Here is a 13,956-nt window from a genome sequence, read left to right as displayed (position 1 = left end):
AAATATATCTTTTAATAATAATAATGTTTTTTTAAATCTCCTAACTATATGAAACGGATAAATAACCAAAGTAGATACCCCTCGTATCTAAAACAGAATTCTGAATTTTCTATCCAAATTGATATCAAAACAAGCTTAAAATACCAGAATGATAAGCATAATGTAATATTAATTTGATTCAAATATTTGTTTTCGTTTTCAGATCCATGTGAAATCTGATTCAAAGATATTAGAACATAATTAAAATGGATTAATAATTTCCGATACCTGAAAAATTTCGGTCATTTGTAATCTCTTGTTGTACGGTTCGGATTTAATCGGGGATAGAAGGAATCTCCCATGAATCCTTCATAATCCACCGCATTTAATCCACGTGCTGATGAAGTCGTCGCCGTGCACACGTTTCGTGGTCATGTCCGACGGCTTCCCACCGATCGAGGACCGAACATAGAGAACTCCATCCCCTCCGTCCGTATCTAATCTAACAGTCCACATGAGCTGTCAGTCCACCTTCTAGAGTCTTCTCCTCAACCGCCCCGCCTCTCCGTAAACGCCCGCTTCCATCTGGCATTTATCGTACCCAACCAACCAGGCTTGACCGCGAGTCCATTGAATACCCCATCGCTTCCCCGGCGGATACCAATCAGGGTTTCGTTCTCCTTGGTTCTTCGATCCAGGCGACGGAATCGGAGCGGTTTGGAGTTTGAATCGCTTGGTTCGTGCGTGTCTTGGTGGGGTTTGGGATCCATCGACCGATCGAGTTAGTGTTTGGCCTCGAAGATGTTCGGAAGAGCGCCGAAGAAGAGCAACAACACGAAGTACTACGAGGTACTTGGGGTGCCCAAGAGCGCGTCGCAGGATGATCTGAAGAAGGCCTACCGGAAGGCCGCCATCAAGAACCACCCAGACAAGGGCGGCGACCCCGAGAAGGTCTGAATCAGTCTATGTCTCTCGTATAATTGGTTCGTTTCCCTTGTTCTCCTTCAGATCTGATCTCGGTTTTGTTCGTAAATTAGATCTGCGGTAGCAGAGATAGTTCTTTCCCCCTACCCTTTTGTATGTGTTTTTCTGGGATTTTTTTGATTTGTTCCGTTGATTTGCTTATTATTTTGGTAGCAGATCCTAGAGATTCTGGTGGCTGTGGTTGATCGATACAGGTTGTTATCATATTGGACTATGTGGGACGCTTCGATTCGTAATTTTCATTCTACGTTTTCTATTAGCTTCTTTTGTTCACTTTCTTGCAGCATCTATTTTGAAGTTATCAATTTTGTGCATTACCGATCCAAGAAACAAGCGAATCAGCAATCGCGCTTATTCTTTAACCTGGTTCATCGTTTAGGAAGCACGTAAAATAATGTTCTTTAATATTTTCTTGAATGCATGAATCTCTTGACATGGTTTATCATGACGAGCTTGCTATTGGCAATTCTAGGTGGTGCTAAATGTTTCTTGTGGATTCGTTTGATGGTTGTAATGCATGCTTTGCCTGTTGTTTATGTGATGCAATCAGTCCATCATGCTGTTTGTTGATTTCAAGAAATGAAAAAGACTGTTTATTCCTCTTTCAGTTCAAGGAGTTAGCTCAGGCTTATGAAGTTCTGAGTGATCCTGAAAAGCGTGAGATCTATGATCAGTATGGTGAAGATGCCCTCAAGGAGGGAATGGGTGGTGGCGGTGGCCATGACCCATTCGATATTTTCTCGTCTTTCTTTGGCGGGAGTCCCTTTGGAGGTATACCTTCATGTTACAGATTTGTCATCTTGTAGTATATAAAATCATGCCTTCTTCTTGACCTGTAACCCTCCACTAAGTTGTGTCATCTATCTCTACGTAACAGGAGGAAGCAGCAGGGGACGAAGGCAGAGGAGAGGGGAGGACGTGATCCACCCTCTGAAGGTGTCTTTGGAAGACCTCTACAATGGAACTTCTAAGAAGCTGTCACTCTCACGAAATGTCATCTGCCGGAAGTGCAAGGGGTGAGATTCTGACTTCTCCCTGATGCTAGTTTCCATGATTCGGACAATTGGTTACTAATTTTTGTTTACCTTTGTTCAGCAAGGGCTCAAAATCTGGTGCTTCGATGAAGCGGTATGTTCTTATGTCCTTTTCCTTGGTACCTAATTGTTAACATACTTGCTTGTGATGAACTTCAATGTTCTTACGGTGGATACATGATGAATGCTTGCAGCCTGATACCGTCACTGGAGACATTGTGTTCATCCTTCAACAGAAGGATCACCCCAAGTTCAAGAGAAAGGGGGATGATATCTTTTATGAGCATACGCTGTCCCTCACCGAGGCTCTTTGTGGCTTCCAGTTTGTTTTGACTCACCTCGACAACAGGCAGCTGCTCATTAAATCGAATCCTGGTGAAGTTGTTAAGCCTGGTAAGCTTTGAGCCAATCTAATCTAGTGGAGTATTCTATGGATCTTAGATTCTAAATGTGATTTGTCTGCTGTCACAGATCAATTCAAGGCAATCAATGATGAGGGTATGCCAATGTACCAGCGGCCCTTCATGAGGGGGAAGCTCTACATTCACTTCACCGTTGACTTCCCCGATTCATTGACACCGGATCAGTGCAAGGCTCTCGAGGCGGTGCTCCCTCCAAGGCAGGCGTTACAGATGACAGAGATGGAGCTGGATGAATGCGAGGAGACGATACTAAACAATGTTAACATCGAGGAGGAGATGCGGAGGAAACAGGCCCAGTATCAGGAGGCATACGATGAGGATGACGATGTTCATGGCGGTGCTCGAGTGCAGTGCGCGCAACAGTAAGAAGTTCAAATTTGTATCGGCTTAATCATCTTTTTGATGTAAATTTACACCAAATTGATGAGCTAGAGAAGCTACTACGAACCTGGATTTTGCTGCCTACGTAATTATTTTTTTTATTCCTATCAAACATCTGCAATTCAGAATTGGTTGATCATGTGGTTGACTAAGCGGTTATTTTCTACCGAGCAAACGGGAATGTTTTTCAGTGAACATAAATTCATATGAACTCTGTTTGCTGGCTATATAACAACGAATATCTAAGGCGTTATATAATGGTTATCAAACGTAATTTTGTATGAATTCACGTTTGCTGGCTATATAACAATGAATATCTAAGGCATTGTTTACCGTTGACTGTGAAGACGTGGTGGAAAATTAACCATGGAGAAGACAGGGCAGCGTTGACGTTCGTCTCATGGCTCGAGGATATGAAATTAATGCGCTTTATGTTGGTGCTTTTCCTCCCATCTTTAATCTGAAATGTCTCTCTCTCTCTCTCTCTATATCCTCATGTGAATGCTGATCCTTACCGGAAGAATACTATCACATGAATGTGGTACTTGGCAGGGCATGTCAAGGGGTGTACATTCACATGTATGCATGTTATTGTTTTGCGTCCATACTGCATTTTTATTGAGATTTAAATCAGGGCTACAATCAAAGTATTTTTTAATTTGACTTTTAAAAGTATTTTATTTTAAAATCATTCCAATCTTTTACAAGAAAGAAAAATTCATACGTAATAATAGTCTCATAAATAGTCTGAGATAAAGAAAATCGAATAGTAAAAATTCACTCACCACGAAATATGTTAAGCTTCTAAATTATATTAATATTTAAATATATCGGTACAAAAAATAACTCGTGTGAAAGTCACATAACTAACACCTAGCACCATGCGGAGGAGATGTCCGTTCCAACACATCAATGTACCAAATCACAATCACAATGAAACGGGTAACACGTACGTGGGCACGATGACACCCTAAAAATAATAAAAATAAAAAAATCTTAGTAATAAGAGAAATATATTCCAATTTTGATTCAGACATCCAATCTGCAATTAGAGATAGAATAAAGTCTCAGAGTAATATTAGATTTATTTAGAAGCTCATCCAAATCACATTCAATCTTAACCATTAAAACAAAAGATGATTTATCCATATTAGCGCAATACTTGGTCCAGGCATAGCCCAAGTAGGACTAAGGCCCAAGCTAAGATGGATCTACAATGTCACTACTCCTTACACACGCTTAGGAGTTATCCCATCACCCAATCTCAAATGAGTCCCTATCTATCATTTTAAGACTCCTCCCATCGTAACACACATGAGAAGGAGATAATTACCTTCTCAGTACTTGAAAGATCCAAAAGCAGTAACCAAAAATCTCACAGCAATACTGAAACCCCTTTTTCCTCAACTTCCAATCATTAAAAGTCTTGCATCAAAGTTGAGGGTGAGAAGGGTTACCAAATTGGAGAACACTAACTAACATTAGATCACCAAAGTCTGACATAACAAGTGATCATATTATCATCTATTACATAAATTGAAAAGCTTTTGCTCAATAAGCATTTCCAAATAAAACAACAATCCCTTAATTTTTCTTTATGTGGTAGAGCTTTACCACTAATTTCCATCACACAAGGAAAAATAAAAGAAAGAGAGGGCCTATGTGCTACCCCCCAAGCTTCAAAACCCAACACCTAATTATCATTAGCCATGGTTTTTTTACAATTAGGTAAATTACTAAAGCTTAATAATCACTATCAACTTCACGCAAAAGTGAAGGATCCAAAATAATATCATAAATATAAATTTCCACCTACCTTTCATGCGCATGTAGTTTTATAGTATCTCACATCCTTCAACGAGAGAAGAAGAGGCAACAGAAGTGAGTTCTGGAGGCAGTTACCAACGGAGGCACGACCGCGTAGCGGAGCAGAGACGGAAACCGTTAAGGGTACCGTTCCAGTCGGCGTTGGGACTCGCTCCGGGACGGGCTCCGCCAGAAGCCGGTGCGCTGGAATCGGGCCAATATCTCCTTCTCCACCTCTGCCACCTCTGCTGGTGACGGCCCCGCCGCTGACACGACAAACCCGTGAAGCCCCTCCACGTCGCCGTTCAAGTCTTCCGTCGTCACGGTGGAAAGCCTGTCGCCTCCGGCATCGGACATGGGCCCCAGCAGCCGGGCCTCCTTCCGCTTCCTGGCCCTCTCCTTCCGCTTGTCCCGGGCCTGCAACACCCGGCGGCAGACCCGCGCCGGCAGCTTCACCGCGGTCAGCACCACGAGGTTCACCACCATGCAGGGGCCGCAGCAGCACACTGCGGCGCAGTCCGCCGCTGTGACCCCGGCCAGCTCCGCGCATCGCGGCCCGGGCCGCGTCGGCTGCTTTCGGATCAGTGGCTGCCTCCGGACTTGGGCCGCCGAGACTCCGGCTCCCGGAGACGGTGGCTGCGGCGCGGGCGGAGGCGTCTTGTTCCGCTGCATCCGATCAAATCTCACGAAGGCTCGCGCTCATCGTTGGCGATCGCGACGGTGATATCCTCTTTCTTTCGATCAATCTTGGAAGGTTCTGGAATCTGTGGAACGGAAACGTGGAATCGGCGTCGGGGTCACGTGGCCTCACCGAGGGGAATCCGGTGACGGGTTACGGGCTCTCAGGCTTCTATAAAAGGCCGGATCCGTTCCGCGGGATGAACATTGCGAGCTATACGCCGCGGACCCCGGTCGGCCCCTCGTCTCTCATCTTTCCGCACCTCTGGATTCGAACGGTTCCAAGAGCGAGAGCGAGAGCGAGAGAGAGAGAGAGAGAGAGATCAATGTTAAGTTTCCTTCGGAACTATAATTAACGGATGGGGTTAAATCTTTGAGAGAGAAGATTTCAGGGATGACTTGGTCAACTCAAGTAGGATACATTTTTTTGTCTTGTGACACTCGAACCTCGTCAACTATACAGAGCATGGCAGGAGACGATTCACTACCTCCCCACCCGTGTCGCTGATTCGCACGTGTGGAGCCGTGACATCGTCGAGTTCCCGATTTTTGGGTGAACGTGCCGACTCACCACTTCACCACTCGTGTCGCTGACTCGCACGTGTGGAGCCGTGCCGTGGAGTTTCCGATCTTCTTGGGATCGAGAGAAAAGGTGGAGTGTCAGAATCCTTATCCTTGGGCTTTCTTTTATCACCACTTCACACGTGTGACCCTCCTCTTTCCACACGCTTTCTTTTATCACCACTTCACACGTGTGACCCTCCTCTTTCCACACGCAACCGAACCGCCGATGCGAAGCGCGCGCCACCACGAAATCTCTTGCACCCTCAAGAAATCTACCTCTTTCCTGTACCAGCCACGTAGACGGCGAAACGATTCATTCCGGACCCCACATTTGGTCCAGTCACAAGGCGGGTACAAGCCGGCGAAAGAAAATTAATGGTTCGCATAAACTTACTCGACGTGTTGATGTGTACGCTTCACACGTGTTAGAATACCTGGATCATGCTTGCGATCCATGCACCGCAGTGGTGAGCGTAGTTGAACGATGGCCACTATCTATACCTTTTTTAACATAACCCAAGTATGTATAAATATTATTTTAATGATTGGCATTTGAAAATTGTATATAGTTTGATCGATTGGATCACAGCATATTTTACCTGACGCTGAGTAGTAAAAAGAAGAAAATAAAAAGACAATTATCATATTTTAGCAATAAATAAAATTTTGCTTTAATTAAGAAATTGATTTGGAAGATATTTAAAATTGGTTGATGGTCCCAAAAAAGGAAAAAAAAACATTCTATTTCTTCAAGAGGTTTCAGTGTAATTTCTAATCAAGTAGTTGCCTCTTTAAGTAGTATAGTGTATGTTTTATATCATGGTGGTGACAACCTAATGAACATTGCAAGCAAATTTCCATCTCACCTTTTCCAAGGAACCCGAAAGCGGTTTCGGTAACCTCACCTAGGGGTGACAAAATCCCAGGCCATCGATAAATACCCCGAGCCTCCGTCCTCTGTTCTCATCGTCCGCACGCTTCCTCTCTCTCTCTCTCTCTCTCTTTCTCCGTATTATGAGAATGGGTCTTCGATTGGCGTATGGACTGGTGTTCCTCTCGGCCTCCGTCGTCTTCTTGAAGATGCTCCATCTCTTCCTGAACCCCGTGTTCTACTTCACCTCATAGGATGGGATGATTAATTATCATCCGGAGACCTCCGTTGCTGGGCTCCTGTGGCAGCGAGTCGGAATGGTGGTGGAAGATAGACGATGAGTCTATTTTGTTTTCCGTTCTTCTCTTCGGTCAGTAACAGTAGTCAGTTGTTAAGGGGAGTAGTAGTGTATCGAGTTGCTGTAGAACACCTTGCACTTGGATTGTAATCCGTGTTGAGGTTTGCAAGAATTGTATCAGTCAGTAAAGGCTTTGATCTTTTAAATCGACTGTGTTCTGATACGGTCAAATTTTGCTACTGTAGACAGAAAACCCGAACGAGCTCCACATCGATTTCCCTTTACGATCGGAATCCGGGAATCCAGTAAGCCCGGGTTGGATCTTTCTGATTTGAAGGTACTATTCGCTCATAACTGGAGAGAGAGAGAGAGATTAGGAGCCTTCGGTTGCATCGTAAAGCTCTCTCTGACTGTGGCTGAGAACTTGCGGCCATCTTTGAATTGTAATCTGCAGCATGTACGTCCAAATAAGTGACTGTTGACGTACCATCTAGCGAACAGCTTATGTGCATTGAATCACCATAAAGTAGCTCCCGCCAACTAGCGAACATTAGGCTAACACCACACAGGAAAGCAATATGACAAACAGATGATGTGCAGTGGAGCAACATGAAGCAGGAACTACCGAGAGAGAGAGAGATTCTGTGAAGGCGGTCCGTGTCGTCGACGGGTAACGCGTCCCCAGCCAACGAACAAACAACTTATGTGCGTCACATTACGAGTTGCTGCGAAGGAGGGTCAAAGTCATCAACGAACTGCAGTGGAAATTATTAGCGCGAAAAAGGTAAAGAAGACAAAAGAATTCCGTTGCCGGGACTCGAACCCGGGTCTCTCGGGTGAGAGCCGAGTATCCTAACCAACTAGACTACAACGGAGATTGTATTTGTCCTTTATAAATATAAATACATTAGTATAACTAAAACAGATTAATTCACATTATCTGAGATGGAAATTTGGAAATCCAATTAAATTAAAACATGTTGATTGTCTTCCCTTTAATCAAGATTCATCTTCATTCAATTAAATTGCAGCTTAACTAGCTCTTTTTTTTTTTTTTTTTTTGATTCATTGTGATCAAAATTTATCTCCCTAACTTTATACAATGTTTAAAATCTAACTGGTTATGGTGTACATATATCATGTCAAGTGTTACAGTAAGTAACTTTTTTAGCCGTGGCCTCGGGGCCGTCGCGGCTTGGTTCGGGTCCGGAAGGTGGTGATCTCCGTGGGGGCGCTCCTCGAGGTCTCCCGGCGGCCGAGCTCGATGGTTCGGGTCGGGTGGTCGGTTCGGCAGTTCGGGTCGGTGGTTCGGATCGGCGGCTCGGGTCGGGAGGCAGCTCCGCCGCAGCTTCGGGAAGAGGCGACACCGTCTCGCACCTGCACACAGGTCGGGCCGGGAGCTCGGCCCGACCCCTCCGACGATCAAGTTAGAGAGTGACGTGGAGGTCGTTTTCCTTTCAGGAGCAAGTCCTCCCTTCTCCTTCTGGCTCGGGGGTGTTTATAGGGGGACTCGGCATTACCGGGCGCACCATCCCGTCAGTCGAGGCCGTACCTCCGATAGCGTCCGACATCACCGAGGATGTTGCGTAGGGGACCGGGGAATCGTAGGGTATGGGCGAGCTCCAACCGCTACCTACTTTTGTCTCGTCCTACTGTGCTGGGTCAACTGAAGGGGGCTGTGGGCTCAGCGAGGCTGATGTCCGGACGTAGACCGTCACCCTTATTGCTCTTCCTGGGGCGCCGCGCCTGTCCACGTGCGGGGGACGTTGCCAGGAGTGGGGTCCGCCATTTTTTGCCATATCATATCCCCCCCCCAAAGGAAGCCATGGCTCGGCATCGGACGGCAGGGATTCGAGGCGTGGCTTTGATCGGTAAGCGATGGTTCTCTTCGCGGTTTCACGATTGAGGCACATGTCCGGGGCAAATAGATCGCGCTGCGTAGGTGCTTTCGGCGACACGCGGCCGAGGAGCACGTCTCGGGCGGGCTGGCCGCGCCGAGAAGGCGGTCTCGGGGACATGTGACCGAGGAGCACGTCTCGGGCGGGCTGGCCGTGCCGAGGACGTGGTCTCGGGGACATGTAGCCGAGGAGCACGTCTCGGGCGGGCTGGCCGCGCCGAGGAGGTGGTCTCGGGGACATGTGGCCGAGGAGCACGTCCCGGGCGGGCTGGCCGTGCCGAGGAGGTGGTCTCGGGGACATGTGGCCGAGGAGCACGTCTCGGGCGGGCTGGCCGTGCCGAGGAGCACGTCCCGGGCGGGCTGGCCGTGCCGAGGACGTGGTCTCGGGGACATGCAGCCGAGGAGCACGTCTCGGGCTGGCTGACCGCGCCGAGGAGGTGGTCTCGGGGACATGCGGCCGAGGATCACGCCTCGGGCAGGCTGGCCGTGCCGAGGACGTGGTCTCGGGGACATGCAGCCAAGGAGCACGTCTCGGGCGGGTTGGCCGCGCCGAGGAGGTGGTCTCGGGGACATGTGGCCGAGGAGCACGTCTCGGGCGGGTTGGCCGCGCCGAGGAGGTGGTCTCGGGGACATGTGGCCGAGGAGCACGTCTCGGGCGGGCTGGCCGCACCGAGGAGGTGGTCTCGGGGACATGCGGCCGAGGAGCACGTCTCGGGCGGGCTGGCCGTGCCGAGGACGTGGTCTCGGGGACATGCAGCCGAGGAGCACGTCTCGGGCGGGTTGGCCGCGCCGAGGAGGTGGTCTTGGGGACATGTGGCCGAGGAGCACGTCTCGGGCGGGCTGGCCGCGCCGAGGAGGTGGTCTCGGGAACATGTGGCCGAGGAGCACGTCTCGGGCGGGCTGGCCGTGCCGAGGACGTGGTCTCGGGGACATGCAGCCGAGGAGCACGACGCAGGCGGACTGGCCGCGCAGGCGTGGTCTCGGGTGGCGTAAAGCCGAAGAGCCGAGGGCCGAGGAGCACAACGCAGGCGGGCTGGCCGCGCAGGCGTGGTCTCGGGTGGCGCAAAGCCGAAGAGCCGAGGAGCATGACGTAGGCGGGCTGGCCGCGCAGGCGTGGTCTCGGGATGGCGTAGAGCCGAGGGCCGAGGAGCACGACGCAGGCGTTGTCTTGGGTGGTACGGAGCCAAAGGGGGTGTCCTCGAGCATTAAGCGACCGAGGGGGCCTCGGGCATTATGCGACCGAGGTGGCGGCCTCGGGCATTACGCGACCGAGGTGGTGGCCTCGGCAAGCATTGAGCCGAGGCACTCGGCGCAGGCAGGCTGCGGCCGAGGGATGTAACCCAGGTGGGCAAGGTAGTGGATATGGCCGAGGAGTTCGGCGCGGGCAGGCTGGCCGTGCAGACGTGTCTCGGGGTTTATGGAGTCGAGGGGCACGACACGGGCGTACTGGCGGCACTGGTCTGTCTCGGGAACATGGAGCCAAGGAGCACGACGTAGGCGACTGGCGGCGCAGGTGTGGTCTCGGGCATTACGCGACCGAGGAGCACGACGCAGGCGGGCAGACCGCGCAGGCGTGGTCGCAAGGGCCATGCGACCGAGTAGCATGACGTAGGCGGGCAGGACGCGAGGACGTGGACTCGGGCACCATGCGGCCGAGGTACACGATAGAGGCGGACAGGCCGCGCCGAGGTAGATCTCGGCAGTGATTGGCCGAGGTGCTCGGTGCAGGCAGGCTGCGACTGAGGGACACCGCTCAGGCGGGCAGGCCGCGCTGAGGTGGGATTTCGGCAGAGAGTTGCCGAGGTGCTCGGTGCATGCAGGCTGCGACCGAGGTGGTGGGCTCGACAAGCAGGGAGCCGAGGCGTTCGGCGCAGGCAAGCCGCGGCCGAGGGGCATGGACCAGGTGGATAGGGCTGTGGAGTTCGGCGCGGGCAGGCTGGCCGTGCAGACGTGTCTCGGGGTTTATGGAGCCGAGGGGCACGACGCGGGCGTACTGGCGGCACTGGTCTGTCTCGGGAACATGGAGCCAAGGAGCACGACGCAGGCGGGGTGACCGCGCGGGCGTGGTCGCGAGGGTCATGCGACCGAGTAGCACGATCAGGCGGGCAGGACGCGAGCACGCGGCCTCGGGCACCACGCGGCCGAGGAACACGACAGGCGGTCGGGCCGCGCCGAGGTAGCGTGCAGCGTGTTGGCTGTGCATGAGGCCGAGGAGCCGAGGGAGCGCGCTGCTTGCAGCGCATGAGGCCGAGTGGCCGAGGCAGCGTGCTGGCTGCAGCGTGTTGGCTGCGCATGTGGCCGAGGGGCCGAGGCAGCGTGTTGGCTGCAGCGTGTTGCTGCGCATGGGGCCGAGGAGCCGAGGCAGCGTGCAGCGTGTTGGCTGCGCATGAGGCCGAGGAGCCGAGACAGCACGCTGCTTGCTGCGCATGAGGCCGAGTGGCCGAGGCAGCGTGTTGGCTGCAGCGTATTACTGCGCATGGTGCCGAGGAGCCGAGGCAGCATGCAGCGTGTTGGCTGTGCATGAGGCCGAGGAGCCGAGGCAGCGTGCTGCTTGCTGCGCATGAGGCCGAGTGGCCGAGGCAGTGTGCTGGCTGCAGCGTGTTGGCTGCGCATGAGGCCGTGGGGCCGAGGCAGCGGGTTGCTTGCTGCGCATGAGGCCGAGGAGCGGAGGCAGCATGCTGGCTGCAGCATGTTGGCTGCGGCGTGTTGCTGCGCACGGGGCCGAGGGGCCGAGGCAGCGTGTTGGCTGCGCATGAGGCCGAGGAGCCGAGGCAGCGTGCTGCCTGCAGCGTGTTGGCTGCGAATGTGGCCGAGGGGCCGAGGCAGCGTGCTGCCTGCAGTGTGTTGGCTGCGCATGAGGCCGAGGGGCCGAGGCAGCGGGCTGCTTGCTGCGCATGAGGCCGAGGAGCCGAGGCAGCGTGCTGGCTGCAGCATGTTGGCTGCGGCGTGTTGCTGCACACGGGGCCGAGGGGCCGAGGCAGCGTGTTGGCTGCGCATGAGGCCGATCAATCCCGAGGTAAGTGGGGAGCACGCTTGAGCCTGTCGGATAATACCTCGACATTCGGGTGCCGCCCGTTTCGCGTTCTTGGCAACAAGAGCAGTGTATCGCGCGGTCTCTGGCATCTTCATCCGCCAGTAGTAGGTTAAGGCAGCCGGGAGGGCGCCCAGCATGAGAGTTGTGCACCAGATGTAGTCGGCTTCCGGGACGGTGGAGCCGGCGCGGTCATCCCTGTAGGCCGGATAGTCGAAGCGCTCCTTGAAGGCGGCGGAGATGATGATGGAGACAATTCCGCCTGTGAGGATGCCGAAGCCCTGCGTAGTGAAAACGACTGCGATGAAGATGCCACGGGTCTTCTTGTTGGCGTACTCCGACATGATGGTGGCGGAGAGCAGGTAATCGCTGCCGATACCAAAGCCGAGGCAGAAGCGGAAGAGGCAGAGGGTGGCCATGACGCCCTTGGCGGTGTGACCGAAGGAGAGGCCGATCGCGATGGAGCAGATGACCATGAGCATGAGCGTCATGCCATACACCTTCTTGCGGCCGAGCTTGTCGCCGAGCCACCCGAAGAAGAGCTGGCCAGAGAGGGCACCACAGAAGGCCACGCGGGTGATGGCAGCGGACACGTTGGGCGGGAGCGTCCCGGGCGATTGGGGTCGAAGGAATAGATGCGGCCAAGGAGCTTCGTGACGAGGGAGATGCAGAAGAGATCGTAGGCGTCGGTGAAGAAGCCCATGCCAGCAATGACGGTGGCCGTGAAGTGATACCACCGCGTCTTGGCAAGGTCGAGTGCCCCGAGCACTTGGAGCTGACCTCCGGCCATCGTTGCAACGTACTTTCCTCTGCTTGTGCAACCGCTCTATAAGAAGAGGAGGAGGAGAAGAGGGAGACCAGAGCTTGGTCGCAGGAAGGAGGAGCCGAGCAGGGAGGTCTAGAGGAGAAGGCGAGGTAGGCTCTGAGAACAGCGGGAGGGGCCGAGGCCGCGCAAAGATCTCGGCTGTAGCCGAGGAGCCGAGGAACTGAGGCACGCGGGTTGGCTGCGCGCGTGGGACCGAGGGGCCCGAGGCGCGCGGGTTGGCCGCGCGCGTGGGGCCGAGTGGCCGAGACGCGCGGGCTGGTCGCGCGCGTGGGGCCGAGGCGTCGAGGCGCTCGGCGCGGTCGGGCTGGCCGCGCGCGTGGGACCGAAGGGCCCGAGGCGCGTGGGTTGGCCGCGCGCGTGGGGCCGAGTGGCCGAGACGCGCGGGCTGGTCGCGCGCGTGGGGCCGAGGCGTCGAGGCGCTCGGCGCGGTCGGGCTGGCCGCGCGCGTGGGACCGAGGGGCCCGAGGCGCGCGGGTTGGCTGCGCACGTGGGGCCGAGTGGCCGAGACGCGCGGGCTGGTCGCGCGCGTGGGGCCGAGGCGTCGAGGCGTCGAGGCGCTCGGCGCGGTCGGGCTGGCCGCGCGCGTGGGACCGAGGGGCCCGAGGCGCGCGGGTTGGCCGTGCGCGTGGGGCCAAGTGGCCGAGACGCGCGGGCTGGTCGCGCGCGTGGGGCCGACGCGGGCAGGTTGGCCGCGTGCCGAGCCGCGCGCGTGGCCGAGGAGCCGAGACCGGCCCCAGAAGTCGCTACTGCTGGTGCAGGTCGGCCGCAATGGAGCGACTAAGGAGAAAGCTAATGTACCGTCGTTTCCGGGCCCTCCTTCTAGCGCCATTATGTTACAGTAAGTAACTTTTTTAGCCGTGGCCTCGGGGCCGTCGCGGCTTGGTTCGGGTCCGGAAGGCGATGATCTCCGTGGGGGCGCTCCTCGAGGTCTCCCGGCGGCCGAGCTCGATGGTTCGGGTCGGGAGGTCGGTTCGGCAGTTCGGGTCGGCGGTTCGGATCGGCGGCTCGGGTCGGGAGGCAGCTCCGCCGCAGCTTCGGGAAGAGGCGACACCGTCTCGCACCTGCACACAGGTCGGGCTGGGAGCTCGGCCCGACCCCTCCGACGATCAAGTTAGAGAGTGACGTGGAGGTCGTTTTCCTTTCAGGAGCAAGTCCTCCCTTCTCCTTCTGGCTCGGGGGTGTTTA

The 13,956-nt window shown here is 54.1% G+C and overlaps 1 protein-coding gene, 1 non-coding gene and 2 pseudogenes across 3 annotated transcripts; 1 reads left to right on the top strand and 3 right to left on the bottom strand.

Moving 5' to 3' along the window:
* The first annotated feature begins 563 nt into the window (after positions 1–563).
* LOC135677055 (dnaJ protein homolog) lies at positions 564–2,939 on the top strand (annotated as a pseudogene). The gene is made up of 6 exons (XR_010514528.1): positions 564–930; positions 1,572–1,734; positions 1,841–1,979; positions 2,059–2,091; positions 2,192–2,390; positions 2,469–2,939. The product of XR_010514528.1 is annotated as a dnaJ protein homolog (transcript).
* Positions 2,940–4,378: 1,439 nt separating this feature from the next.
* On the bottom strand, positions 4,379–5,556 carry LOC135677854 (uncharacterized). Its single transcript, XM_065190263.1, has one exon. It carries the CDS (start codon positions 5,276–5,278, stop codon positions 4,745–4,747), a length of 534 nt encoding a protein of 177 aa, XP_065046335.1. The 5' UTR covers positions 5,279–5,556; the 3' UTR covers positions 4,379–4,744.
* A 2,263-nt stretch (positions 5,557–7,819) lies between these two features.
* TRNAE-CUC (transfer RNA glutamic acid (anticodon CUC)) lies at positions 7,820–7,892 on the bottom strand. The gene has a single exon. It is a non-coding gene; the product is annotated as a tRNA-Glu (tRNA).
* A 3,521-nt stretch (positions 7,893–11,413) lies between these two features.
* Positions 11,414–12,952, bottom strand: LOC135677853 (probable inorganic phosphate transporter 1-4; annotated as a pseudogene).
* Positions 12,953–13,956: the final 1,004 nt, after the last annotated feature.

Source organism: Musa acuminata, chromosome BXJ1-6, assembly GCF_036884655.1.
Source record: "Musa acuminata AAA Group cultivar baxijiao chromosome BXJ1-6, Cavendish_Baxijiao_AAA, whole genome shotgun sequence".
NCBI classification, from domain to species: Eukaryota; Viridiplantae; Streptophyta; class Magnoliopsida; order Zingiberales; family Musaceae; genus Musa; species Musa acuminata.
The sequence above is the reverse complement of the archived record's forward strand: the minus strand, read 5'-3'. Positions and strand labels throughout refer to the sequence as shown.